The sequence below is a fragment of the Acanthaster planci genome, linkage group LG08, assembly GCF_054643075.1.
Source record: "Acanthaster planci isolate LZ-2023a linkage group LG08, COTS_SCS, whole genome shotgun sequence".
Classification (NCBI taxonomy): Eukaryota; Metazoa; Echinodermata; class Asteroidea; order Valvatida; family Acanthasteridae; genus Acanthaster; species Acanthaster planci.
In genome coordinates this window covers 4,497,890-4,520,613 of record NC_141784.1, presented here as the reverse complement: position 1 = coordinate 4,520,613, position 22,724 = coordinate 4,497,890, and the positions used below count along the sequence as shown (strand labels likewise).

Genomic DNA, 22,724 nt, shown 5'->3' with positions numbered 1-22,724 from the left:
ATCAATGCTGCGATTCGTTCAGAGTTGAAAGAGACTTTCAAGACTGTGGGCAGATTTTGCTCAGACATTGGTACGAGCCTTACTGGAATTCCACTCACTTTTCCGTGCGTGCGTTTGAATCTTAATACAGTAAACCCAATAGGTGTTCCAAGCATTGAAACTTCCACTTGCTCCCCGCCGCTTAAATTTCTATCTAGGCACACCACTTTCAAATTAATCTCTTTTTATTGATGACCTTGTTATTTAAATGGATTAGTAAATTTGTACTGAAGTGCATTCTCATCTTTCTGTGCATGAAGGCGTCAGGTGGTTCATTCTCAAATATCAGCCATGACATATTTACATAATGGGTCAAGGCCCCTTTAATGGTAGTCACAGATAAGTTACTAATGAAGTGTTTGGTCATTCACGAAGAGGGTTCTGAATGTTTGAAATCCACAAAGAATTAATCTAAACATGAACAGCACCATCCTTTGCTGTTTCGATCTTTTCTTTTTTCCTGTGTCTGCTTTGCTGATTGACTCTGCTGTACCAAGGTTGATGTCATAGCTTTCTTGACCACGCAACTCTATGCTCAGGATTATCCTCCTTGGCTAAAAGCACAGAATCCTTAATTTCGGGGTGCATGAATGCACAGAAGCTGAACTTTCTTACTCACCAGTGAAAATGCACTACATGTAGTCGCCAGCCTAGATTTTTTTTAGCTATTCTAAACAGAGATTCTTTGGTTAATAGGGTAATCAAAGCTATATTGGACCCCGTTCCGTACCATTACATGTCGTTTCGTTCTGTTCGGGTCTGCCCTATCCTGCCGTTTGCAGTACTTTCCTTGTATAATTTTTTTCCCTTCTATATCCCTTCTCTGGGATGTTCTCCTCGGCTTTGCGCAGGTTGCTCTGATGTTTACTGTTCATTTCGGCCCTTCCTACTTCTTCTCCGCCCCGCCCCCCACTCGGCTTAGCTCTGCTCGATTTATACCCTACTTTATGCCTCAGCTCGCCAAGTCACATTGTTTTTTTTTAACATTGCAGAGGCAGAGGGCTGGAAACTTGAGAAAACATCCCAGTCCCCCCACCCCCCAAAAACAGGAAAATCTGCGCTCTTGTCTTAATTCAAGCACCATAATTTAGAATGATGTTGAATATGACATTAATGATGAAAAGTGTTGGGTAAAGTTGCCTTTGATAGCAAATGCAGCCTAGCCATATTTGATAAAATATGGAACCTTTGAAGTTTCCCTTTGTCGGTGTCTGGCCCTCCACTTGCCATTTATTGCCTCAAAATCTCCTTACCTTTTTCCTCAGCACCAGTAGGCAAACACGAATCATGAAAGTCGTCACTTTGCTGTTTCCAATATCAGTGGATCATCGGCCAAGTCCCATTCATTTCCACCGAGTATACAGTATCCCAAGCACTGTAAAATAACACTAAATTGAAGAATAAACACTTCTCAAAGCATTGAGAGCAAAGCAAAATATGAAAGCGAGTGGTGCTAACACGGGGTTTCAATCTATTCTGTATAGCGACTGGCCCTTTTTACGAGAGGCATGTGGCGGTGCCCGGCTGAAACACTACCGTGTTGAGTGTCACAGGGACCCGTCGTAAACACGGCAATGAGCCCGCTTGCCCGTGGTATACGAGCCATAATATTGCGCCATCGTTTCGGTTAAGAGGGCGATTTTTGCGGCCATTCCCCCAACGTGCACTCTTGTCTTGTTAGTGGTTTGAATACACCTACTTAGTCGCATTTTCCGTTCTTAGAACGTGAAAAAATGACTCTTTGTAAAGCTCATATTTCTCATTGGAGCTCAATTTATTTGGACATGAATAACTATACCACCGCTAAACTTCTCCAATGGAGAGTGGATTGCATGTTAACAGGGGTCAGCCTTGTCGTGAGTGCTGTCAACTGAGGTTTAAAATTGAAAACCACTTATTGCTCCAAAGATTTAACATGAAATCCGAAACCGTGATGCAAGTAATTTTTCTCAGCCTGATTTACTTTAAATTACTCCAACTCCAAGACTAAAGCTGTTTCTTGCGGCATTAGCCTACAGCGCTTCTTTGTATTTTTGATTCAATGATTCGGTGGGCTGAAATATCCTAGAAGTGGACGCATACTATCTCGATGTCTAAAATACAGTCAAATTATTGAGGTTTAGATTCGGCAACAGTGGTAGAACAGCTAAGTTATACAGTTAGTCTGACGGGTCCAATCGGAGTTTTACCGGCTTGTAAGTAAAAGTGAACCATATCGAGTCCTTTGCTCATTTCAATATGTAAATGAGGCAGGTGATGTCCGTGTCGCAGCTCAGGCTGCGCCGTTTACGGGGCACGGTGTCGTTTGCACTTTGTGTCCGTCCACAAGACTATAAAGTTGCGCAAAACGATGGCCGTTAACCGCTCGTCGACACCTTGACAATATGCTTGGTTGCCAAAGACTACTGCCGGACAACCTAGCGTTGAAACCTAGGGACCATTAGCCCGTGTTAAATGGAGCTAAGTATGACCTGATTTGAGTAAAAAAGAACAAAAAATAGTCTTGACCAGTTAATGAACCAGCAGTGTTTTTTGACATTTGAGTTCGAGTCTTATTTAATCTCATGTAAGTTGTGTGCCCCGAAAGACGTGCCCAACTTCCACAACTTCGAGGTTAAGTCCTTGTTCGGTTGGCCTTTACTCACTTGCTTCTACAGCTCGCTTCTTTCCACATGTTTTATGATCTATTTTGCAACTCTTCGACGAGGACGACACCATCAAGCGATTTAGCCATGGAGAACGGCCCGCAGGCATTCGGCGGCAAACCGTGCGCACTGGCCACGCCAACCGGCTCAGCCAGCTACTCCACCACTCGGGCAGCTGCCGGCAGCGGGTTCATGCAGGTACCAGGGCCGGCGGTGGACCGCGGGCCGTCGACCCCAACCTCCCACCTCCACCATCCGCCGGCCCCAGGGCCAGGAGGCTTCGCCTACGTCAACACTCGCGCCGACTGTCGGTTCGTCCAGCCGGGGGCTGCTTCGGCGCCGTCCACCTACGACGAACAGTACAAAAGTTACCGGTCGGCGTCAGCGCTCTCCTTTAACAGCATGGAGCTGTCGGCGGGACACGAAGCGGGTCATCATCGGATGGACTTTGGGGGGCCTATGAGGTATTCAGGCTCCATGGGCGGTGCGACTGCAGCAGCTGTCATGTATGGCGCTGCAGCGAGCAATCACCAGGCAACACAACAGCATCTCTCGTGTCTCAACTATCCAAGCTGTGCTAATCCTACGGGCTATCCCTTTGGTATCTCTGGTAAGCATTCATGCACACATGAATTGTTATTATTTCGTATTATTTCCTAATGCATTACAGTACTAGTCAATATTTTGAACTGTTTCTCCATATATGAGTAAAGAAACTGATGTCTTGAAGGTTGAATAATACGTTTTCTAAATCTCAGAAATAGGCCATTTCCACCACTAAAGACAAATTATTTTAATATGTTTTCGATACCTGGGTAAAATTTTCTTCTTTAAAATCAAGAACAGATATACCAGCTCAGAGCAACGAACGATATTAATTTAGCTTTGACTTTGAGGAGATGTTAATTTTTCATGGTTTTGCATCTACAACGGCGTATATCCTCGGTGCCTTCTCAGTGCGGTCCACAAGTATAAAAAAAAAGGAAATTACAAGCTTGCCTGAGTGGGATTCGAACCTACAACTTCTTCGATACTAGTGCAGAAGACGTCTAGCCCACTCAACCTCATTTGCCACGATGGGGTGGCCGGTTTAAATCCCATACAACAGTAGCACTGACGCACATCAATTTTGCCAACTTCATTTTAAAGAATTGTTTTCCCGGTCGTGATCGCTTATTCTGCAACAGGTCTATTTCTGAAGGGAAAAATAAAGTAATTTTCAAGCTTGAGCTGTAAAAACATTTGTCCTTCAAGAAAGGGATGTAAACACTACTTAAAAGTTTAATCAAGCTCATTCAAGGTCATTGTAGCACTGGCGAAGTTATACATCAAGTTTCCACACCAAAGTATATTGATCGCGCAAGTTTCGGACAAATGCTTTGTGAAAACAGCACAAGTGACAATGAGTCTTGAATGGAACAAAGCTCTATTTTTCACGTGTCACTGCATGTTTTCATCGTTTCATAGTTAAACTTATAATTCTATTCAGGAACAGAAAGGATTAGCAGACGGAGTGGAAAGCAACAATCCCAAAGAGACACCAGTTACCACTCCGTGATATGCGTATTTTGTTATCTGTCTAGTGATCAATTTGCTCTCAAATAGGCCTAAGGGATGCTAAATGTGCTCACCCAGTTAAGCCTATGAGATCAGGGGCTGCATTACAGAATATGAGTTAAAAAGAAGAAAAAGGGGGCCGAACAAGAAAAAACAAACCCATCCCAAATGATGACTGAATCAATTTACTACATTGAATGATTCAGGGCTTCTGGGATGATTTAGAATAAAGGCTATTAAGGACTGGGCCTAAAACATGGTTAGTTCATAGCTAATGCATATGTAAATAGAGATGAAAGCGACAGGTGTATTTTCTGTCTTTGAGAAAACTCAGCAATGTGGGTGGATGACGTGGTTTGTGTGTTGTGTGACTGCATGAACTAATTTTAAAGCTATCGCAGATTCAGCAGGGTAGGATTTGTTGCGGGAGTAATGAATTCAGTTTTGAGATTTGTTTAAGGACAACGGCTTGATTTGGTCCTTGTATACTAATTACCAGTCTGTGATTTCAAAGAAAAAAAAAGCTATTCAAATACACGACAACCAGTTCAACTGTTACAGGCAGACACAGATCACAGTGAACTAAAGTTGTGAGAGTTCTTTAAAGTTAGTTTTATTAAACCTTCTAATAACAACATGCAGACGTTAAGAAAACATTTTTACTCAATTTGTAAACGGAAAGCAAGGTCTCGTGACTGTTCACCTCTTCCTTATTATCAAATAGTACTTGATTTAGCTATAGTCTGGTCATTGTGATGTTTTCTGAGGTACAATTCACGGAGTTCAAACAATAATCACCCTTCCTGTTCAGGCACGTACTAAGGCCCATTTCTAAAGTTCTTGCAAAACGTTGGCCGAAATAATGCACCGCCGTACACTTATGCCGAAGGTTCGTCAAAGTTTATCCAAAATGAACAAGCGCGGTATTTTCACACTAGTTTTCAAGTACATGTATACTAACATCCAATATTTTTGTCAACTTCTTTTTTCCGTGGTGCATCCGAGATCAATTGACGAAAATGGTCTCCGCGTTAAACAAAACTCCAGGAAAGATTGGCCAAGGGAAGGATCTCCCATGCATAGAAAACGAAACGGAAGCAACCGAGAAGGAATACATTAGTAACAAAGCACCAGAAACAATGCCAAAGGTTGAAACCAATGATATAATTATGGGCAACCTGAGTGGGAAACGGGATTGGACAGGTGGTCAAAGTTCAATCTCGATGTCATACTTTTATTTCCGTCTAACAAGAACTTCATGGTGCCGCGTTTGCGACCCAAACCAAAATTGTAAAACAAATTTAAAAGTTTGAGAAAGATCTTAGAATGTTTCAATTTTCACTAAACAGACTAAACAGGATATCAGTATAGGTGACCGCTAACATGCTTGTGCGGTATCAATTACACATTTTTTTCTTTTGAAATTTTAAAACTGACCAAAACTGTAACTGTAACTCGATCATAATTTAACTCCGACACTTCAAAGTGCAAACATTTACAGAAATTGACGATGCCTTTGAAAAAGATTGACAACTGGAAAAAGGCAGTCAAGAGTTATTATTTACATTCATTGGGTTTATATTTACTCTTGTTTAACTTGAGCACTTCCTCATTTCAACTTTACAGAGAGAGATTTATAATTCCCCTATCGACCACTTTCCTTTCAATCTCATTTATGACTGCTCACACATTTTGGTCTAGCACAGTACTAACTTCAACATGTTGCAGAAGAAACTCCTGAGGAGCCGTTTTCTGAATTCTTGACCAAACACAAAGCTTGTGGCAACATCTAATTACTAATACTAATTGCTAATCAGAAAATGTGTACCCTGATGTATTGTGTAATGGTAAAATTCCAGTGCATGCCGACCTTTTCGGTTCGAGGACTTTTTAGTGATATGTTTTTGGTTGATTTAGATTTTGACATGTTTGTTTATTCATTGTTTTGTGTTTGTTGGTTTATTTTTTAAGAGCCTTCTGTTTACACCATAATACAAACAGCCTTTGAACTCACGCCATCTGATGAGAAGATCTTTGTACCAACAAATACGAAGGGTTGTGGTGAAAAGTTAAAGGGGCTGAAATCATGATGTACTTAGCGTTGCAACACAAGTGATAAAAATGACTTTGGAAGCTTATAGTTTCAGGAATACAATCTAATGACATAAAAGTAAACCAACTTGTCATCACGATATTCCAAGTATTGTCATCTTTTATCTAGGGGAACAAATCGGCAGTATTTCCGAATATATGTTTTCTAGAAACTGCACCAACTTTCGGTGATGTTTTTCATCTTTTACTCTTACATATCAAAAGACAATGAAACAAAACAGGCGCAATAAAAAGTTTTTAAAACATGCCCCTCTCCCGAGGAATACAGCTACCAGAATATTTGAGTAAGTTAGAAAATTTGAATAAATATGAATTATCCTTGAAAGAATCACCAATTCTGGCAATGCAGATGGGCCAAATATAGAGCCTACATTCCGTACCGATTCAGGTACAATGGAAACTAATACATTCATTTTTCTAACTGTTCATTACAATGAGATTTAAAGCAATAATTTGATCCAGCCGGAGGTTACAACTTGCACGGAGTGAAAAGTGACTCCCGGCTCCTAGTGTTCATGCCAGACCGTTGTGACGGTGCAGTGGTATTGTTTTTATAGATTATAAAAATGACACATTATGCCAATGTAATGTTTCTGAAATACAATATCGACAATTTACATTGTCCGTGATGATTATTATATAACTACAGGGCTAGTAACTCAAAAATCGAGTGACGTTTTAATGGAACTCAACGTCCTTGTGAAATTGCCCATTCTTCCAGCAACCGTCGTGGCAAGTGAATTGGTTTAGCACATGTCGCCTTCTTGTCACGCGCACTGAACGTTTCTTATTGAGGGATTTCATACTGTGGCGTACCAGTAACTAGGGTGGAATTTCGGGGGGGGGGGAAACCTGGAGGTGGAATATCGTGTCAAGGCACTGAAAGAAAATTAAATTTGGCTTGTATCTCGGTTGTGTACGTTTCGAGATCATGGGGGGGGGGGCTACAGGGACACGTACTTCAGTCGGCGGCAGGACCTGTTTCCCCGTATAGTTACACCAATGACTTTATGTGTAATTTGAATGATTGTTTTAGACAGGCGTAAGTTCAATTCTACTTAATCATTGCACTTGTTCAATGCTACCTTTCTACTTACAGACGAATAATATTAACATAGGACCTTCCACATTCAAAATGTCGAGGCTGATGGAAAAAGATGGGTGGATCCGCCCCGAAATTTTCTCCGAGGTCTTCACGATACATTTCTGTGTCGATCGCACCTTCAACCAATTAAGCACTCATGTCTTAGTATCATGTTGACGCCATTTCAATGACAATGGGACTTAGTCCCTGCCAATTTCTTTAAGAGACAGATCAAGCAAAAGATGTTAACTGTTGCCAGTGACATGTTCAAATGGGACCTGGCTGACTCTCGTGAGACCGTCAAATCAAGAATATGGTCATCATAACAACAAAACTTGTGACAAACTGATCTAAAAATTCGCATATGAACTTATAGTGAATGTCTTTATTTGCACATAACAAATTTCATAAAGATCAGATGTGACATTGCCCGAAACAAACCGGCTTTTTGGGAGTTAAAATGAAAAATCTGTGCAACTACTGAAAATTATAGCCATGTGAGTTCAGAACACCAAAGAAAAACTGGTTAAAATTTCACAATCGTGGTCATTATTCTATCGTTGCTTTATAAGTGCCTACTTTGACGTAAACATTCTGAGGACAGTAATAATAAAAGTTGCTCATACCGCTCATTTTTGCGAAAATTTCGTTGCTGAAACTTGGGCAAATGGCTTCGAATGGCTTTTTAAACTTGCCTTTACGTGACTGTCACTGTCAAGTGTTAGAGTGCGCTGAACTAAACGGCCCACTGACGTCGTCTGGTGATAGCCGTTTGTCTGGAAAAGAAATCAGAACAGTGATAATATGACCGGTCTTATTACATCCATGTCTATAATATTACTTGGAATACGACCTTTGGGCTGACCTACAGATGAACTTGGCGCGTGGGTTCGCTAGTGCACAACAACGTGGACACAAACAGGCTCATCAAGATTTACGAAAAAAAAGAAGAGATGAAATGATTTTAAAAGCATTTCTTAAAACAACAGAGAGAAATATACATGCCTGAAGAACAGTAATCGGAAACTAGGTAGACTTATTTTCTAGACCACTATTAAAGTACATTGGTTGCTGTATTTGTCCTCAGGCCGTTTTGGGCATTTGTTTAACCGATTATTCTGATTTTAACGAAATCGCTGTTTGTCAGAAAGAACCGTCTAGAAACAAATAAACCGAGGTGAACCGAACCAGTTCGTAAAACTTTTTGGGGGAAGAAAAACAAATTTGATAAAAGTATACTTGAAAGCATTCATTTTAAATCTCCATATCTTTTTGAATTTGGTGTCATTTGGTGTAAGAAGAATCTTTCCTTGAGGTTTGAATTGTTTCAATGGAAATATATTTCCAAGACGTTTTTATTAGCCTTGAATCTTATTTGAATTCACAGCTATTTTCAGATTCATTCATTTCCAATTTCCAAGTGATAAATTTCGATTTCATACTTCGAACGCATACAAATCCGTTCAAGCAAATACGTTTGAAGTTACTATAGTCTTAATGAAATCCATAACCTTAGTTTCAGAAATTCCCACAATCCATAAAAAACATGTTTATCATAATAATACAATGAATACTTCTGCATGGTATATGAACAAAAAAAGAGATCCCCAAGGAGCGCCAAGGTGTTTATTCCAATCTCGTTGCTATGATGCGATCGTCCCCCCAGCTTTTCAGTTGTTCCCGCGTGTTTGCAGGTCGATCGTCGGCAACTGTTCCCAAGGACTTGCACCACCAAACAACCTAAACGGCACGTTCATGTAAATTGGGTTATGTAATGTTGTTTCGTTCCTGTCGTTATTCGGTGTCTATTAATAAACACAAAACAGTGATTTATTACAATTTAGAAACCAGTTACTGAGCCGTTCGAAGAATTGGCATGGGGGGTTGAATAATTTGACGGACAGCTGAAAATATTTCCGTGTGCATCCTGGCCCAGTAGAGAGACAGAAAATGGAAAATTGAAGGTATATCCTTGGCATTAACAATAGACTGTTGGAGTGCCTCTCTTTACATCGAAATTAAAGGCGATTTACAGAAACAACTGAACTATAAAATGCCAGTTTCTTTCATAATAATCTGTGTATTTCGAAGAGGATTTTCCCTTCTTCGCCATCAAAAATAGAAAGTATTTGAACAGGGATGTAACGAAAGTTTAAACCACAGGACTGAATGTTTCAAAGAACAAAAACAGTCAACAAAATGTAAAACTTGAAACACAACAACAAATGGAAACCGAGTTGAACCATTTATTTGAAATCATTTTGATTTGAAACAGATAATCTCGGCATAGGATCAATATTAACCGAATGTTTCCTTTTCTGGATGAGAGCAGTGAATAGTTTCGGCCAAATTTCAAGTCACATAAAACAATTTTGGGGTCCTCGTTAAATTCCTGGCGTGGCAGAGAAAAGAGGCATGGACGTCTAGCGGGCCGGAGGCTTGAGAAGGCCGTGGCGATACTTTAAATGCAGCGTCCTGGCATCCTACCAAACTTTCCCAAACCACTGTTTGTCAGAAGGACGCCATCTATGGTATCTTTGACCTATTATCTTCAGCTGTTGGTGAGAGTTGTCATCAGTGAAGGATATGTCTCGTTATCATTGACATCTTAAGTGCACATGACGGAACAAGCTCAGCCTGCAAGTCGAAAAGAGTGTCAGTCTTCGTCTTAATATGGACTTTGCTTGGAAGAAACAGCCAGCACAAAAGCGATAAAATCTTGCATCGGGACAACTGATGAAATTATTGAGTAATTACTACTCCAGGACATTGATACTTTTAAATGTCTTGGCTTAAATTCTTTTGGGTCGACCCTATGTGAGACACTCCATCTTCTCATCCTAACCTGATACCAATTTGTTTCTGGAGGATTACATTCTAAAGGAGTTACTCCAAAATACGTTTCACAAACCTCTGTAAAAATTAAATCCGTCAAGAACAACAATTTGTCTCTATCGTCAAAGATGCGCATTTTTTTTAATCTTTCAAGGAAACTCAATTTCGCCAGAGTATACTTCCATTGACAAAAGAAACCAAAGAGACGTAGAGTACACAATTTAATGTTGAAGACTTGTAGTGACAATGGACATGTGAGGGTTGGTTCCAAAGGCCAAGATCTGTTTCGATTGTGGAATAATGAAGAGGACAATTCCGAAAGTACTTGGACGCCCTCATTCGGGCCATCTGATGTTTAGGGAACAAAATCAATCTCCATCTTTATGGGGGGGGGTGGAAAAGACTTTATTTTTTCCAGAGAGCTGTTGCTCAGGGGTAAATTTTGATCGGTTGTGCGAGTGGGGATATGGCAAGTCGCTTGAAGCCGGGCTATTTTCGAGAGCTTCTGCGCAGAAGGATCAGCAGACATCAAACTTGTTGGCACAGGATACATAAAAAGTGTTACAACGACAGCGAACATCCACGAGCCAAGCTTGTGTCATCTGAAACAACTGTATGTCCGTACCGGACATGCTCTGAAAAAAGCTAGCGTTGCAAGAATCACTCCTTAAAACCATCCGGTTGTCTGTGATCTGTCCGTCCAACTTAAGGGGTCAACTAAGGGTCTTCTTGGGGGTGGGGGTACTTCGGGGAGATTTTTTAGGTGGAAAATGGAAATTGGGCATTTCCACGGCGTCGTCGTAAATGCATCAGTCGAGTTGCTCGTGCTTGGGCGATCCCACTTAACGAGGTACCCGGTTGACAGCAAAATGACGGGTGGTCGATTGCTGTGAATTTCACAGGGTGTTCTCAATCGCAGAATGTCTCAGTTGAGCTGTTTCCTTGATCTAGATTGATATCAGTGCGAAGACAAGCGGATTAAAAAGGTCCAAAATATTTCTAAGAACAGGAATGTAAAGAGTTCAAAGACATTTGCCTTTCCACGAAAAAGGTTTAAGTGATTGTACATGTACTTTTTAATGTGAGAATTAGTTTGCCTTTCAATACACCCGTACCAAGAACCGCTCAAGGTTCATTTCTCAGAGATTTTTATTGTAGCTACAGTATTTTGCATTGAGCATATGTTGGTATACAACATTTTTGTCCATTTAAGCTTCGTTTAATCCTGTCAACTTCATACATTTACTGTTGAATAAATTTGAAAACATAGGCCTACTGTATACCATTTCCCTTGCAACAAATAACCAACGAAAGAGCAACTCAGTTTTTTCACTCAGTTTCCGGCACGGTGTTTTGTCCAATTTTAGTTACAGCATTGTTTAATTTTAAGATTCTTGAAAAAAGGGTCTGCAAAACCTGGCGGTCCCAACTACACGCTCGGTACAAATGTAAAAAAATGAAATGTTTTATCACAAGCGTAGTTTACGCCGTTGTGTAATCAATGACTTTAGCGTGCAGTCAGAGGCAGGTGATTAATCTGCATTGCCGCGTTTCCCTCCCCCTGGTAAGTGCTCATTATTTCTCGTGTCGTACTTTTCACCGTGTAGGAACGGAAGGCCCGCCACCCGGCTGGATGTTCACGCTAGCCGCCCTCCCCAGGCGCACCAAGCGTCGCCCCTACTCCAAGATGACCATTTTCGAGCTGGAGAAGGAGTTCCAGGCTCACCAATACCTGACCAGGGACAGGAGAGCTAGACTAGCCCAGTCCCTCAGCTTGACCGAGCGCCAGGTCAAGATCTGGTTTCAGAACCGCCGGATGAAACAGAAGAAGGTGAACGAGAAGGAGAAAAGCAAGGGGTCCGGGAAAGCCGAGAGGAAAAACGATTAAGGAAATGACGTCAGAATGAGGTCATGTGTCACGTGGCGTCCTGTCTGAAACCACTTCTCAGTCGCTTTCTGATGGCTTGTTCTTATGTTCTTCCCACGAGCATCATTTCGTGCTCATTCTGAATGAGCCAGTCTACTCTCTAGGCGGTTCGTCCCTTAAGAGGGTACAGTGTTTGCATTCTAACCTCTTATAATAATAATACGAGACTATCTATGATGTGTTCCGTAGCAACCCGTACGTGTGCGTTTCATCGGCGCTTGCGTACCTATTTATTTCTTGCCGGAATATAAAAAGGAAATCAAGCAGGAATTGCATAAAAGTGCCGATATATAAATGGCATAGACCAACAATAATAACCGTGAAAGTATTTAATCTATCAGTATGGCGTTTAAAACCAAGTTATTCAAGATTTGGTACACGTTATAAAGATTGGGAAATGAAAGATGAGTACAATTGGATTCCACAACTGATGGTGAATTTATTTGGACGAATTTATGCAGTAGTTGTGAGCTACTTGATCAGACTTGTGGTTTTTAAACCAACGGGATTGCAAACCAAAGCTGCTAAGTGTTTTACTGTGTAGGTTAGGTACGGCGTGGTTTGGTATAGGATAGATGGGTAACCCCTGGCACGTCAAATAAAACGTAATCTGGGTCAGATTAACTCGACCAAAGATTTTACCATAGCAATCAGCGGTTTCTAAATTTATTCACTTGAAGTTGACTCTTAATTGAGTAATGAAAGTGAGCTCCATGAATGAAAAGTGTTGATGTTTAGGAGTGTGAAGGTACAAATCCTAAACTTTGCATTAATTTTTGATAACTGACACAAGTCTAAACCAGTCTGTCATAATAATGGCTTGGACTGTTGCCAACAATCAAACCGAGGTTTTATATCAAGTGACCCATGACGTGACCCCTGCATGTGATCTCTCCCACTGTCACATTTGCAGTATCTTGACAGAACTGCAGATTCTTCTTCAATTCCGAGAGTCTAAAAATATTACCAGATATTATCATATATAACGGTCCTATGCATGCAAGTAAACGACTCTGAGTCCAGCAATTGTCTAATATTTTGTCAAACATTTTAACTTATCAACATAATCATATACGCTGACTGAACCTTTTGAAGTCACACGTGTTTTGAAAAATATTCGAATAGTCCTTAGCCATTTCACAAGTCCATGATATTTTTCCATGAACAAGAAAAGAGGCCTCCTGTCTTGCTTTAGTAAATAAAAACTCCAACGTTTACTTCAGACTTGGCAGTGTTGCTTTTAGGTAATTTTCTCGTAAAACCAGTCGAAATTAAGTGGTGTTGCACGATGACACTGAATGAAAATTCCCCACACCTTGTTGTTTAGCTTGAAAGACACCGTAAGGTCAGGACCATAGCGGGCGTCCTCAGACGTCTGGGACAGAGCCGCGCTTAGAGCTGTGACACTTCAGATTGAAAGCAATTTTTGTTCCAAAGTTCTCGGTGCAGAGAAAATGAAAATATCGCAACTTTCACAATCCTCAAATCTATTAACAAAAGCCCTGCAGTATGAGTTCAAGTCTCCAGAGCTCGGTATGAGCGGTGCGGGGCTTCAAACAGATCTTCACAATGAAAATAAATCCCAACATTTCTACCCACATTATTGAGATGCAACACCGGAGAACTAGTAAGTAACTAACAAGTAACTTCAAAGGTTATTTCCAAACAAGTGCATATAAAAACAAACAATGAAAAGGAGTGGGTAGCGCATGTTTTCTATTTCTATTAGGTCAAATGGGCTCGATGGTTAAACTGCTATCAACTTGTTGATTACAGAAGCATCGATGACGAACAAACGGAACCCTTTCTATTCTTCATAATAACATATTCTCACTAGATGAAATCAAGGCCGGTCGAGGTTTATTTACAGTCGAACTGCCTTCAACAAACACTCCCCCATAACAGGCTCCATGGTAGCATTCCGCGGTATCATCCCTCGCACACGCCTGATCTGTCTCTCACAGGGCGCAGCCGATGACGGTCACAGACAGGTATAATCTGGCTCCTGGCCGGCACTGTCTCGCGGGGCTTTTTGATCTTGCCGTTTATGGGGCGGGTAAAGATCGTATAATTCAAGGGGACAGGCTGAGCAGTGTTGTGTGGTCGAGACCAGGGTGGAAAAAAAATGTGTCGAAAGGTCATGGGAGGGGCGGAAATAAGAATAACCAGACACGGGTGTTACTTAAACCTCCTTCTAAGTAATACTTTTTAACTCAATATTATGCAGACTCCATAAAGACTAATGAAAGCCATGTTTGATTCAATATTTCGTTCTGAATAAAGAACGAAATATTGAATCAAACATGGCTTTCATTAGTCTTTATGGAGTCTGCATAATATTGAGTTGTCTGAATATTATCAGTGGATCACCTACTAATACTTTTTAATGTCTTATTTTTCGTGTTTCAGTCATCTCCACCCACAAGTACAAAATTTCCTGCAAATTGCAAAAGCAGGATAAACAACATAAATCAGTTAAATTCTGTTAATAAAAATATCTCTGTAACATTATAAATACTAGGACACAACAGTTGATTAATTAAAACTTATATCGGTTCTTAAAGTCTGATCCTACCACAAGTGCACAAGCATACAGGATTAAGTCAGTGTCAGTGTCGGTGGCCTATTAAGTGATATTAACATATGACCTGGTGACGTAATGACAGAATATTTGGCTGTCCTGCGATATTTTTAAAAATTGGCATAGTTTTAAAAATGGGTTTTGGTGTATTCAAACGCGAGCTATAATATTCTTCGAGGGGGTGTCACGTGATAATATTCTTCATGGGGGTGTCACGTGTTATCATATACATCTCGTCAAACCTGGGAACTTTGATAGGCTCAAAGACCAACCGTTTGTTTTCTCTGTGATTTTTGGGTCTTTGTTCATTGAGGGACTTGTTAAAGTGATACATTGAGCTTGGCTGGCGATTGCATTTCTCTAACCAATTTAAAACATCTGTTCAAGTTTTCTATATTTCCCCTCAATATTGGGTATATCGTAAAAAGGGAAATCGGGAATGGAGCCCACTGAATACGACGATATATGCATTGGCTCTATGACCGCAATCGTGGAGTGCACTATTTTGAAATTTAGCCGGCTTTTAAATTGATTCCATCACCCAGCATATCCGTCGCTTGAGTATATGCAGTAAAAGAATCGAAAAGTTTTTTTTTAAAGTTGTAATATTCAGTTCTGAAGTCAAAGTCATGCATAACCGGGACCCGAATTTATAACAGCATTTCGCAGTCGCTGAATCACACGGTTTGTGTTTATTTCACAAGTGGACGAAAATTTACATCCATATGTGAAGTTTCTTTTAGATAAACAGTGGTGTACCGGAAGGTAGCGTCATAATTTATCATCTCACACCTCATTTCAACTATACACCATTAATCATTGTTCCCTCGAATACATGCAATGTGGTGATACTGGCTGAAAACTCCAGGGCTCGACAATGAATTTTTTTTTCGCACAGTAAGTTCTGGCGCGCGACCAGGATGGAGGGAAAAATATCACAGAAGTTGGGGAACCGATTGTCGGAATCGAATGGCAAGCTTTATTCGCCGAGATCAAAAGATGCGGCAATCACCCTCGTAACACCTTTTGACGATCCCATAACCGTGCAACACGCGGCCATAAATTGCTTCAATTCATCAGCAGAGCGTACATCGTAAAAAATAACACAGATGCAAGATCCGCCAAAGGTTTTTTTTTAGCGTGTTTCTGTCTTTCTTTTATATCATGGCTCGGGTCGATAACTCTGATTGCCCCAGTCAGAGCAATAATATTTTAATATTCCGTGTCCTCAGTTGACCTATGAGGGGTTAAGGCAGCATAAAACCAACTTTAATTGATAATAGTGCGGAATGATTACGCGCCATGCGAGAACTGTGACAATAAACAAACTGGAAAAAATATATGCTGATCCTTTTTCGGCGTCAACCTCTGTCTTCCATGGAGTCATAACCATCAACAAAAATGACACCTTACCTTGGAGCAGGTGAAGAGGGTTTGCCATTTGAAGAAACAGAATCTTTCTACATCCTTAACACAGCTCTGGTACTTTCATTAAGTCGTCTTCTCTCCCACAAAATAAAATCTAATGGATGTGATTAAATGTTAAATGTTATTTTATCTACAACAATGTACTGATTTTCTAGTTTAAGTACGAGTTTGACGCAATTTCCCTTGAGAATTTTGTCTGTTTGGGATTCCTGCGATTAAAACTCAGCTCGTTTATAACCGAAGGCAAAAAGAGAATAAAGTAAGAAATAAACTGACAAGAAAATTAAAAAGATGCATACACCTGTCCTCATAAGTTGTTTTGCGCCCCTTTTAAGCCATATGATTAATGGGGCACTTTATTAAACTGGACAATTATTGATTAAATTCATATATGCTTAATTGAAGAACTGATTTGTTCATTTCGATCGAAAGGTGGTGGGCTTTCAGAATATATGTCAACTTGGGAGTCTTCACCCAAAACACAATTCCAGATCTGGACAGGTACAGCAGAAGGGCGTGAAGTTGAAAATTAACAATAAAAAGAAAATGCAGTGTTTGTCGTACAGATTGGACTTCTGAATTAACAGCAACACCCGATACTCGAAGCGAGCGTAAATTGGCTGCGAGTGGAACAGACTCCAAGGGGAGCGATGAGCGTCGGGCACCCGGCATATCCCACTCAGGACACGGTGAATTATTCGCGGAGAGTGTAATCCGACATTTATGAGGGTGACAAAAAATCTGGCCTGATGATCGGGTTGCGTGACATTTCAAAATCATTTTTTTTTCGCAGCGGGGAGCCGGAATTATATATCAAGCTTCTGGGATCTAAGAAAGTTAAAAGTCCCAAACGAAAAATAAATGTGTCGAATTTACGAGCAAGTTTCATTTTTTGTAATGACTTTCACCACCCTCGGCCCCTGCGTAATAATAGCGGGGTGCGGACTCCAACAAATTTCCACTTGACGAAAGATGTCGAGGTCTTGGGCAACTCCTTGTTTTGAACCTCTCTGTGCGTCCAGGATGGGAAAAGCATGCTTTGAGAATGGCTACGAGTTGACACGATTAGCTTTTTTTCTTCAGTGGACCGGCAAAAACATCAAAGGAAGCAGCACGTTGGTATGAGAACTCATGGTGAGGATCGTAAACAGGTCATTAAAAAGCGCGCCAAGTAAAGATTGGGGCTGGGGAATCATTCTCAACCATGGGGAGGTTGCACTTTTTCTTTACTTAGATCCATTCTTTGAACGAATAGTGATCATTGCAACCCCAACTGGGGCATTATTCAATCTATTTCGTTCCCATTTCGTTTCTGAAATGCATAAGAACCGTGGCTCATTTCACAGGTACAAAAAAGTTGCTATGTTGGCCCTACGAGTAAGCAATCGCCTTGAGTTATGAAACATCTTTTTGTCTGCCTAAGGGTGATTCAAGGTGTGTTCAACAGAGGGCGCTGTGTAAGGATGACTACCAGACTCTTACCAGTCGCTTTATCACTCAAAAGAAAACAGAATCGGACGCTAGGAATTCCAACCAGCGCAGTTGTTTTCCACTGGATTAAATCTCTCCACGTCCCACCAGATGCATTTTCCAGTCCGTTTTTTAATAGTCGCGGTGTATTTGTCTACTGGAGTATCCATTTGTCAAAGATGAAACGAAAAAAGGGAAACTTTATTATTTAATGTACAGAAAAACTGAGGCCTTCACAAAACTGAATGGCGAGTGGTTGAAAAGTAAATTATACAGATCACTAACCTGTACACTACTGAACATGCTGTTATGGGCCAGTTCATCAAATGAACGGAGAAAGGAAGAAAACGCGATAAGCTCACAGAAGTACTGTCGAATTCGTTTTGAAATACTGAAAGTTGATACAAGTTCACTAACCGAATAACCGGCGTCTGACCCTGTCCCCAAGTGGGAACAACAAAGCGAGTGGGGCATATTATGGGCTAATTCAATAGTGCAATGACTACACGATTGGATGCGCCATATCCCCCCCCCCACCTACACACACACGAGCGGCTCCCCTCTGCTGTGGGTTTCAGCTATTAAAAGTCTGGCGATTATGTCAGCGTTTCACAAAAGCGTGGACATCACTTCAAACGGCACTGGCTCCACTTTTTTTGTCAGGCAGAGTCAATATTTTCAGGAGCTGTTCACGGCGAACAATGCCACGGCCACGCGCAGGACTGCCCTAATCCCGTTTAATTCCTCCTTGTCACCATTTGGCGGCATTTTGGAAATGAAAGAGGAGAAGACGAAGAAAGAAAGAAAAAAACACCCCCCCCCGAGTTTAACCAAGCGTGGGCGGCGATAGAGGTTTACCCGTTAAGAGGAAAACACCGATTAGAGCTACCTCTGCCGAAATTCACTGCCCATCGTGGCCTTTTTCTTTGTTGTGAAGTCAGGTGAAAGCGCATTTTTTTGTGTCGTGTGGTTGGCATTTTCCGCTTTTGTTCCTCAAGACGCGGTCTGAACGCTTGACTGAGTTCTGGCAGCTGATATGGTGCCAGAAGATCAGCTCTTAATCCTCAAGGGAATCCTCCCTGGAACGTAACATGCGTATCCAGTAGGACTGAATAAAGACTTAAGCTTGCAGTACACAGAAATTGAATAATGTAAATAAAATTCACTTGCACAGTTGCCGATATAAATTCCACTAATAAAGAAGAGTACATGTACTGTGAACATTATACAGTAACTATCAAGCCTTATTATGTTCGCTTCCGTCTCAGTACAGCCTGTGATAGGTCTTGAAATTGCAACAAATTTGTCAAATCGAACAGAGCTCATCTGTAAACTTCAAGACACGACAAATCCTGAATAAATTCGTCACTCACATGTCTTCCGTTTTGTCATAACCTTGTTTCGTACTTACTATCTGTTAAAACCTTAGGCAAAAGTTAGTTCAATCTCTACTTTGTAAGACAGTCACTGTATCAAATCTTTGCATGTTTTTAAACTATTAAAATTATTCAAGTAATTGAGGGCGCTGTTGCTGTGAAATCATCTAAGCAAGACATGGTTCAGTGCATAGTTGTTTCTGTTCAAATTGTGAACCCAGAATTTACCTACTGGAAACATTTCTGAGAGAGGGATTGATGTGTTCTTATTGCTATGCACATAGACAGCAATGCATCAGCAAAAGAAGAAAAAACTGAATGTAGGAAATTAAAATCTACAAAAGTGCAGAACTGTTTGTGTACAAACCAATGTAATACGGGGCTTCTTCCTGAGATGACATTACAGTTTTGTTTATGAATATGGAAATTTCATCAGCATGAAAACCAAAAAGGCGTCAAAATACCCTTTGAAATAATGAAACAGAAGTTGAAAATAAGGTTAACTGTGTAAGAAAGGTGCATGTTAGAGGTTTGTAATCACAAAAATCTATTGCAGCCACACTTTAAGGATAACAAATCACAACAACATTGACTTCCCCATCGGTCGAATAGCGCCCTCCAGCAGATGGGCTCTCCATTAGCAAAATAATACTGCACAGTGTGCGGCAGTTTTATGTAAAATCGTATATCTTGCAAGGGTTTTTTTTGAAGAAAAGGGAACCCATGATGACGGAGAGTGCTAGTCATAAGTTGTATATTGCCGATAAGGTGACTAAGGTAAATAGAAATCGTCTCTTGTAACCATTTTCTCATAAATCTATTGGTGACTTCACATTTGTGGTTTTCAACAGTTATGTTGAAAACAAATAAATTTGGTCCTCGTGTAAAGGATATCTTTTTTTCTCAATTTGTTGCCTGTAATTTGCCATCCTATCTCGCAGGTCTTTGTTCAGCAAAGAGCAAACTTCTCACTTGAGTAAACAGGTAGGTTTACTCAGATACAATAATATGCACTCACCGCATATTTTCAACCTTAAAAGAATCTTTTTTCTTATATTTTTACCTGGTGCCAGGTAGCATTTTGGAAGATGTGAAGAGGTGGGGGGGGGATCTAAACTATCACTTTGATGGAATAAAAGCTCAGTAGCAAGGTAGTGAGAAGACGTCTGGAAAATGTTAGTCTGCAGTACACCTGAAATTACTTTCGTTTACGATGTTCTTCAAAGGCTCCCGTCGTTGTAATAAAAACCTTTTCTGAAAACCTCGTTGGTGGCGCGAAACTAATTGATATATAATTTGATCGCCCTCTCGTCAAATTGAGGGCTGGTTATAGTCCACGCCACCCAGTGAGTTTCGATAACGATGGAAGGGTACAGTTCTGATTTGACAAAAGTCAGTACAGTCGGCTGATGGCCCGGATCTATAGATGGCCGCGTAGAATACCCGTTAGATTTTCAAGGTGGAAATAACAAAGCAGTTGTGAAATGTGCGTGAAGGATACTGGCTCTACCTGCGCGTTCACTTACACTGCATTATCACTGTATATAGCGAATGGTTGGTCTCGAAAAAATTCTCGCGACGATGTTAATGCCAACACGCCCCATTAATAAGCCCCCAACTTGAGAACAAAGAGATGCTCCATCAACATAATTTAGACAGAAATAAACTGAAGACAATATCTGAAGGATCCCCCAAAGAGAAAAAAATTCAGTTGAGGGGCTTTCCAAGCTAACCAGACAAAAACAAATACAACAATGGATAGTCTATAGAGTTTCATAAATTGAAGTAACAACAATAAAAGTTAGAAAAACTACAGTGAAAAATATTAAATCTGAAACATATTAATTAAATTAAGTCTTATTTTATACAAGAGCAAAACGGTTAAGAGGACATACATGAACAGTCAAGGGACTCCCATGCTAATTAGATAAAAACAAATATATGTTTTGGCATACAATAGTTGAAATTTTCTAAATAAAGTAATTACAATAAAATTAGAAATTTAAGATGAAAGAGCTATTAATTAAGTACATCCAATTATCCAAGCATATTCTTATTGGTAAATGTATACTTTTCACGGATTGACCTCATGGCATTGCCTTGTCAGATAAGCAGCGAAGAAATGTTTTTACCATGCATCTGCCATGCGAATTCTGTTATCCACGTGAATACAGCAGTTTCGGTCGGGTTCTGGTGGCGCTGTGCCCTGCGCCCTCTATCACACATGAACCATGTTGTCAACTCTCGTCGTACAGCAATCTGTGTGCATCTTTTCTCCAACTGTCTATATCAATGCCGGATTCTTAAAGTGGGTTTTCTTTTTACAGATTCCCCTTTACGCCCATGTAGCAATATCGTAAAACATGAATTCCACGGCAGCTAATCTATGGGGAACTTCAATGGGGGTACCGCTGAGCCATAAACACCGGGAAAACGCCCGGGCGCAAGTAGCCGGGCGGCCCGCATCAAAGTCCTTCCTGGTCCTATGCAAGTCTCGGCCAAATTGGACTGCTTTGTTTGGCTTGGTTTTAGAGACGGGGATCTTCTTTCATCCGCGGATTTCTCGGGCATTGTCGAGGGGTTTGGGGAAACGGCTTGTTTTCTTGTAAAGCCAGCGGAATGAGGTGTCTTTCCAATTGTGTTTTGAGTGGTGTAGGTTTACTCAATAATAGGATAAGGGTGATAGGGAAAACCAAACAAGGTAAAGCTGTTTGTATGTTTGGTAATAAAGCTAACAATATTGTGGGAATCCGCGAGTCGATTCCAGGAGGAGAACTTTAATTATTCTGCAAAGTCTTCGACAGCAGAGCGGTTTACTTCCGGCAATTGCATTCCGACACGTAGTCAACATACTGGTAATAGAATTGTCTGGACATCTGTGAGTTCATATGGCATGAAAAATGAGATCCATTGAAATAGTCCTTTTTCGGAAATACTCATGAAGAATGTAATCTTAAAAGACCGAAGAAAATCTCTTGAGTTGGGCGATATTGTTCAGAGTATGTACGTCCTTGTATGGTAAATTCGTTTTTGCTCGATGAAGTCCGTGCTCGGAGGTTTCGAACCAATTTCTTCTGCCACATCTCCACTGTACAAATCATTGTGGGGACGGGGACGAAATTCTGGAGCTAAATTCACAATGATCAAGCCACGATTTCCCACGCTATCAATATATTTGCTCTCAGAGCGTTTTCCAGGCCATGAACTGGAGAGTTTGTGACAAAAGACGGACGGGAGGCTTGGACATTGCTATGCTGTGAGCTTCAATTTCTGTGAAGTGCAGACAAACTAGCCCCCCCCCCAATTGCTTTATTCAATGGCATGTGTTTTCAAAATGGAATTAGATACTACTTTTGGGGGTGATCATCTTTGGGTGGAGATTTCTCCCCCAAAGTTATCGGTTTATCCAGCAGTCAATGGAACAACGAGGAGCTGACAACTTGTGAGGTGATGTGTATCTCAAAAACATCCGAGTTGTGATTTTTTGCCTTTTTTGTTGTGATGGTATTTATCATAGTTGTTATGGCAACCTATATAGAATGTCTACCAACCAGCGAAGAAAGTGCATTGAACAGGCATCGTGAATGCGGGTTTGAGGATAAATCGGTGTTGTCATAGTTGAGAGAACGCCGTAATGATCTCAACACTTTTTAACGGATTCCTCACATAG

General features: G+C 40.7%; 1 protein-coding gene across 1 annotated transcript; it reads left to right on the top strand.

Moving 5' to 3' along the window:
• The first annotated feature begins 603 nt into the window (after nt 1-603).
• On the top strand, nt 604-13,458 carry LOC110974385 (uncharacterized). Its single transcript, XM_087140312.1, has 2 exons — nt 604-3,294; nt 11,880-13,458. The coding sequence occupies exons 1-2, from the start codon at nt 2,712-2,714 to the stop codon at nt 12,158-12,160; spliced, it is 864 nt and encodes a 287-aa protein (XP_086996438.1). The 5' UTR covers nt 604-2,711; the 3' UTR covers nt 12,161-13,458.
• Nucleotides 13,459-22,724: the final 9,266 nt, after the last annotated feature.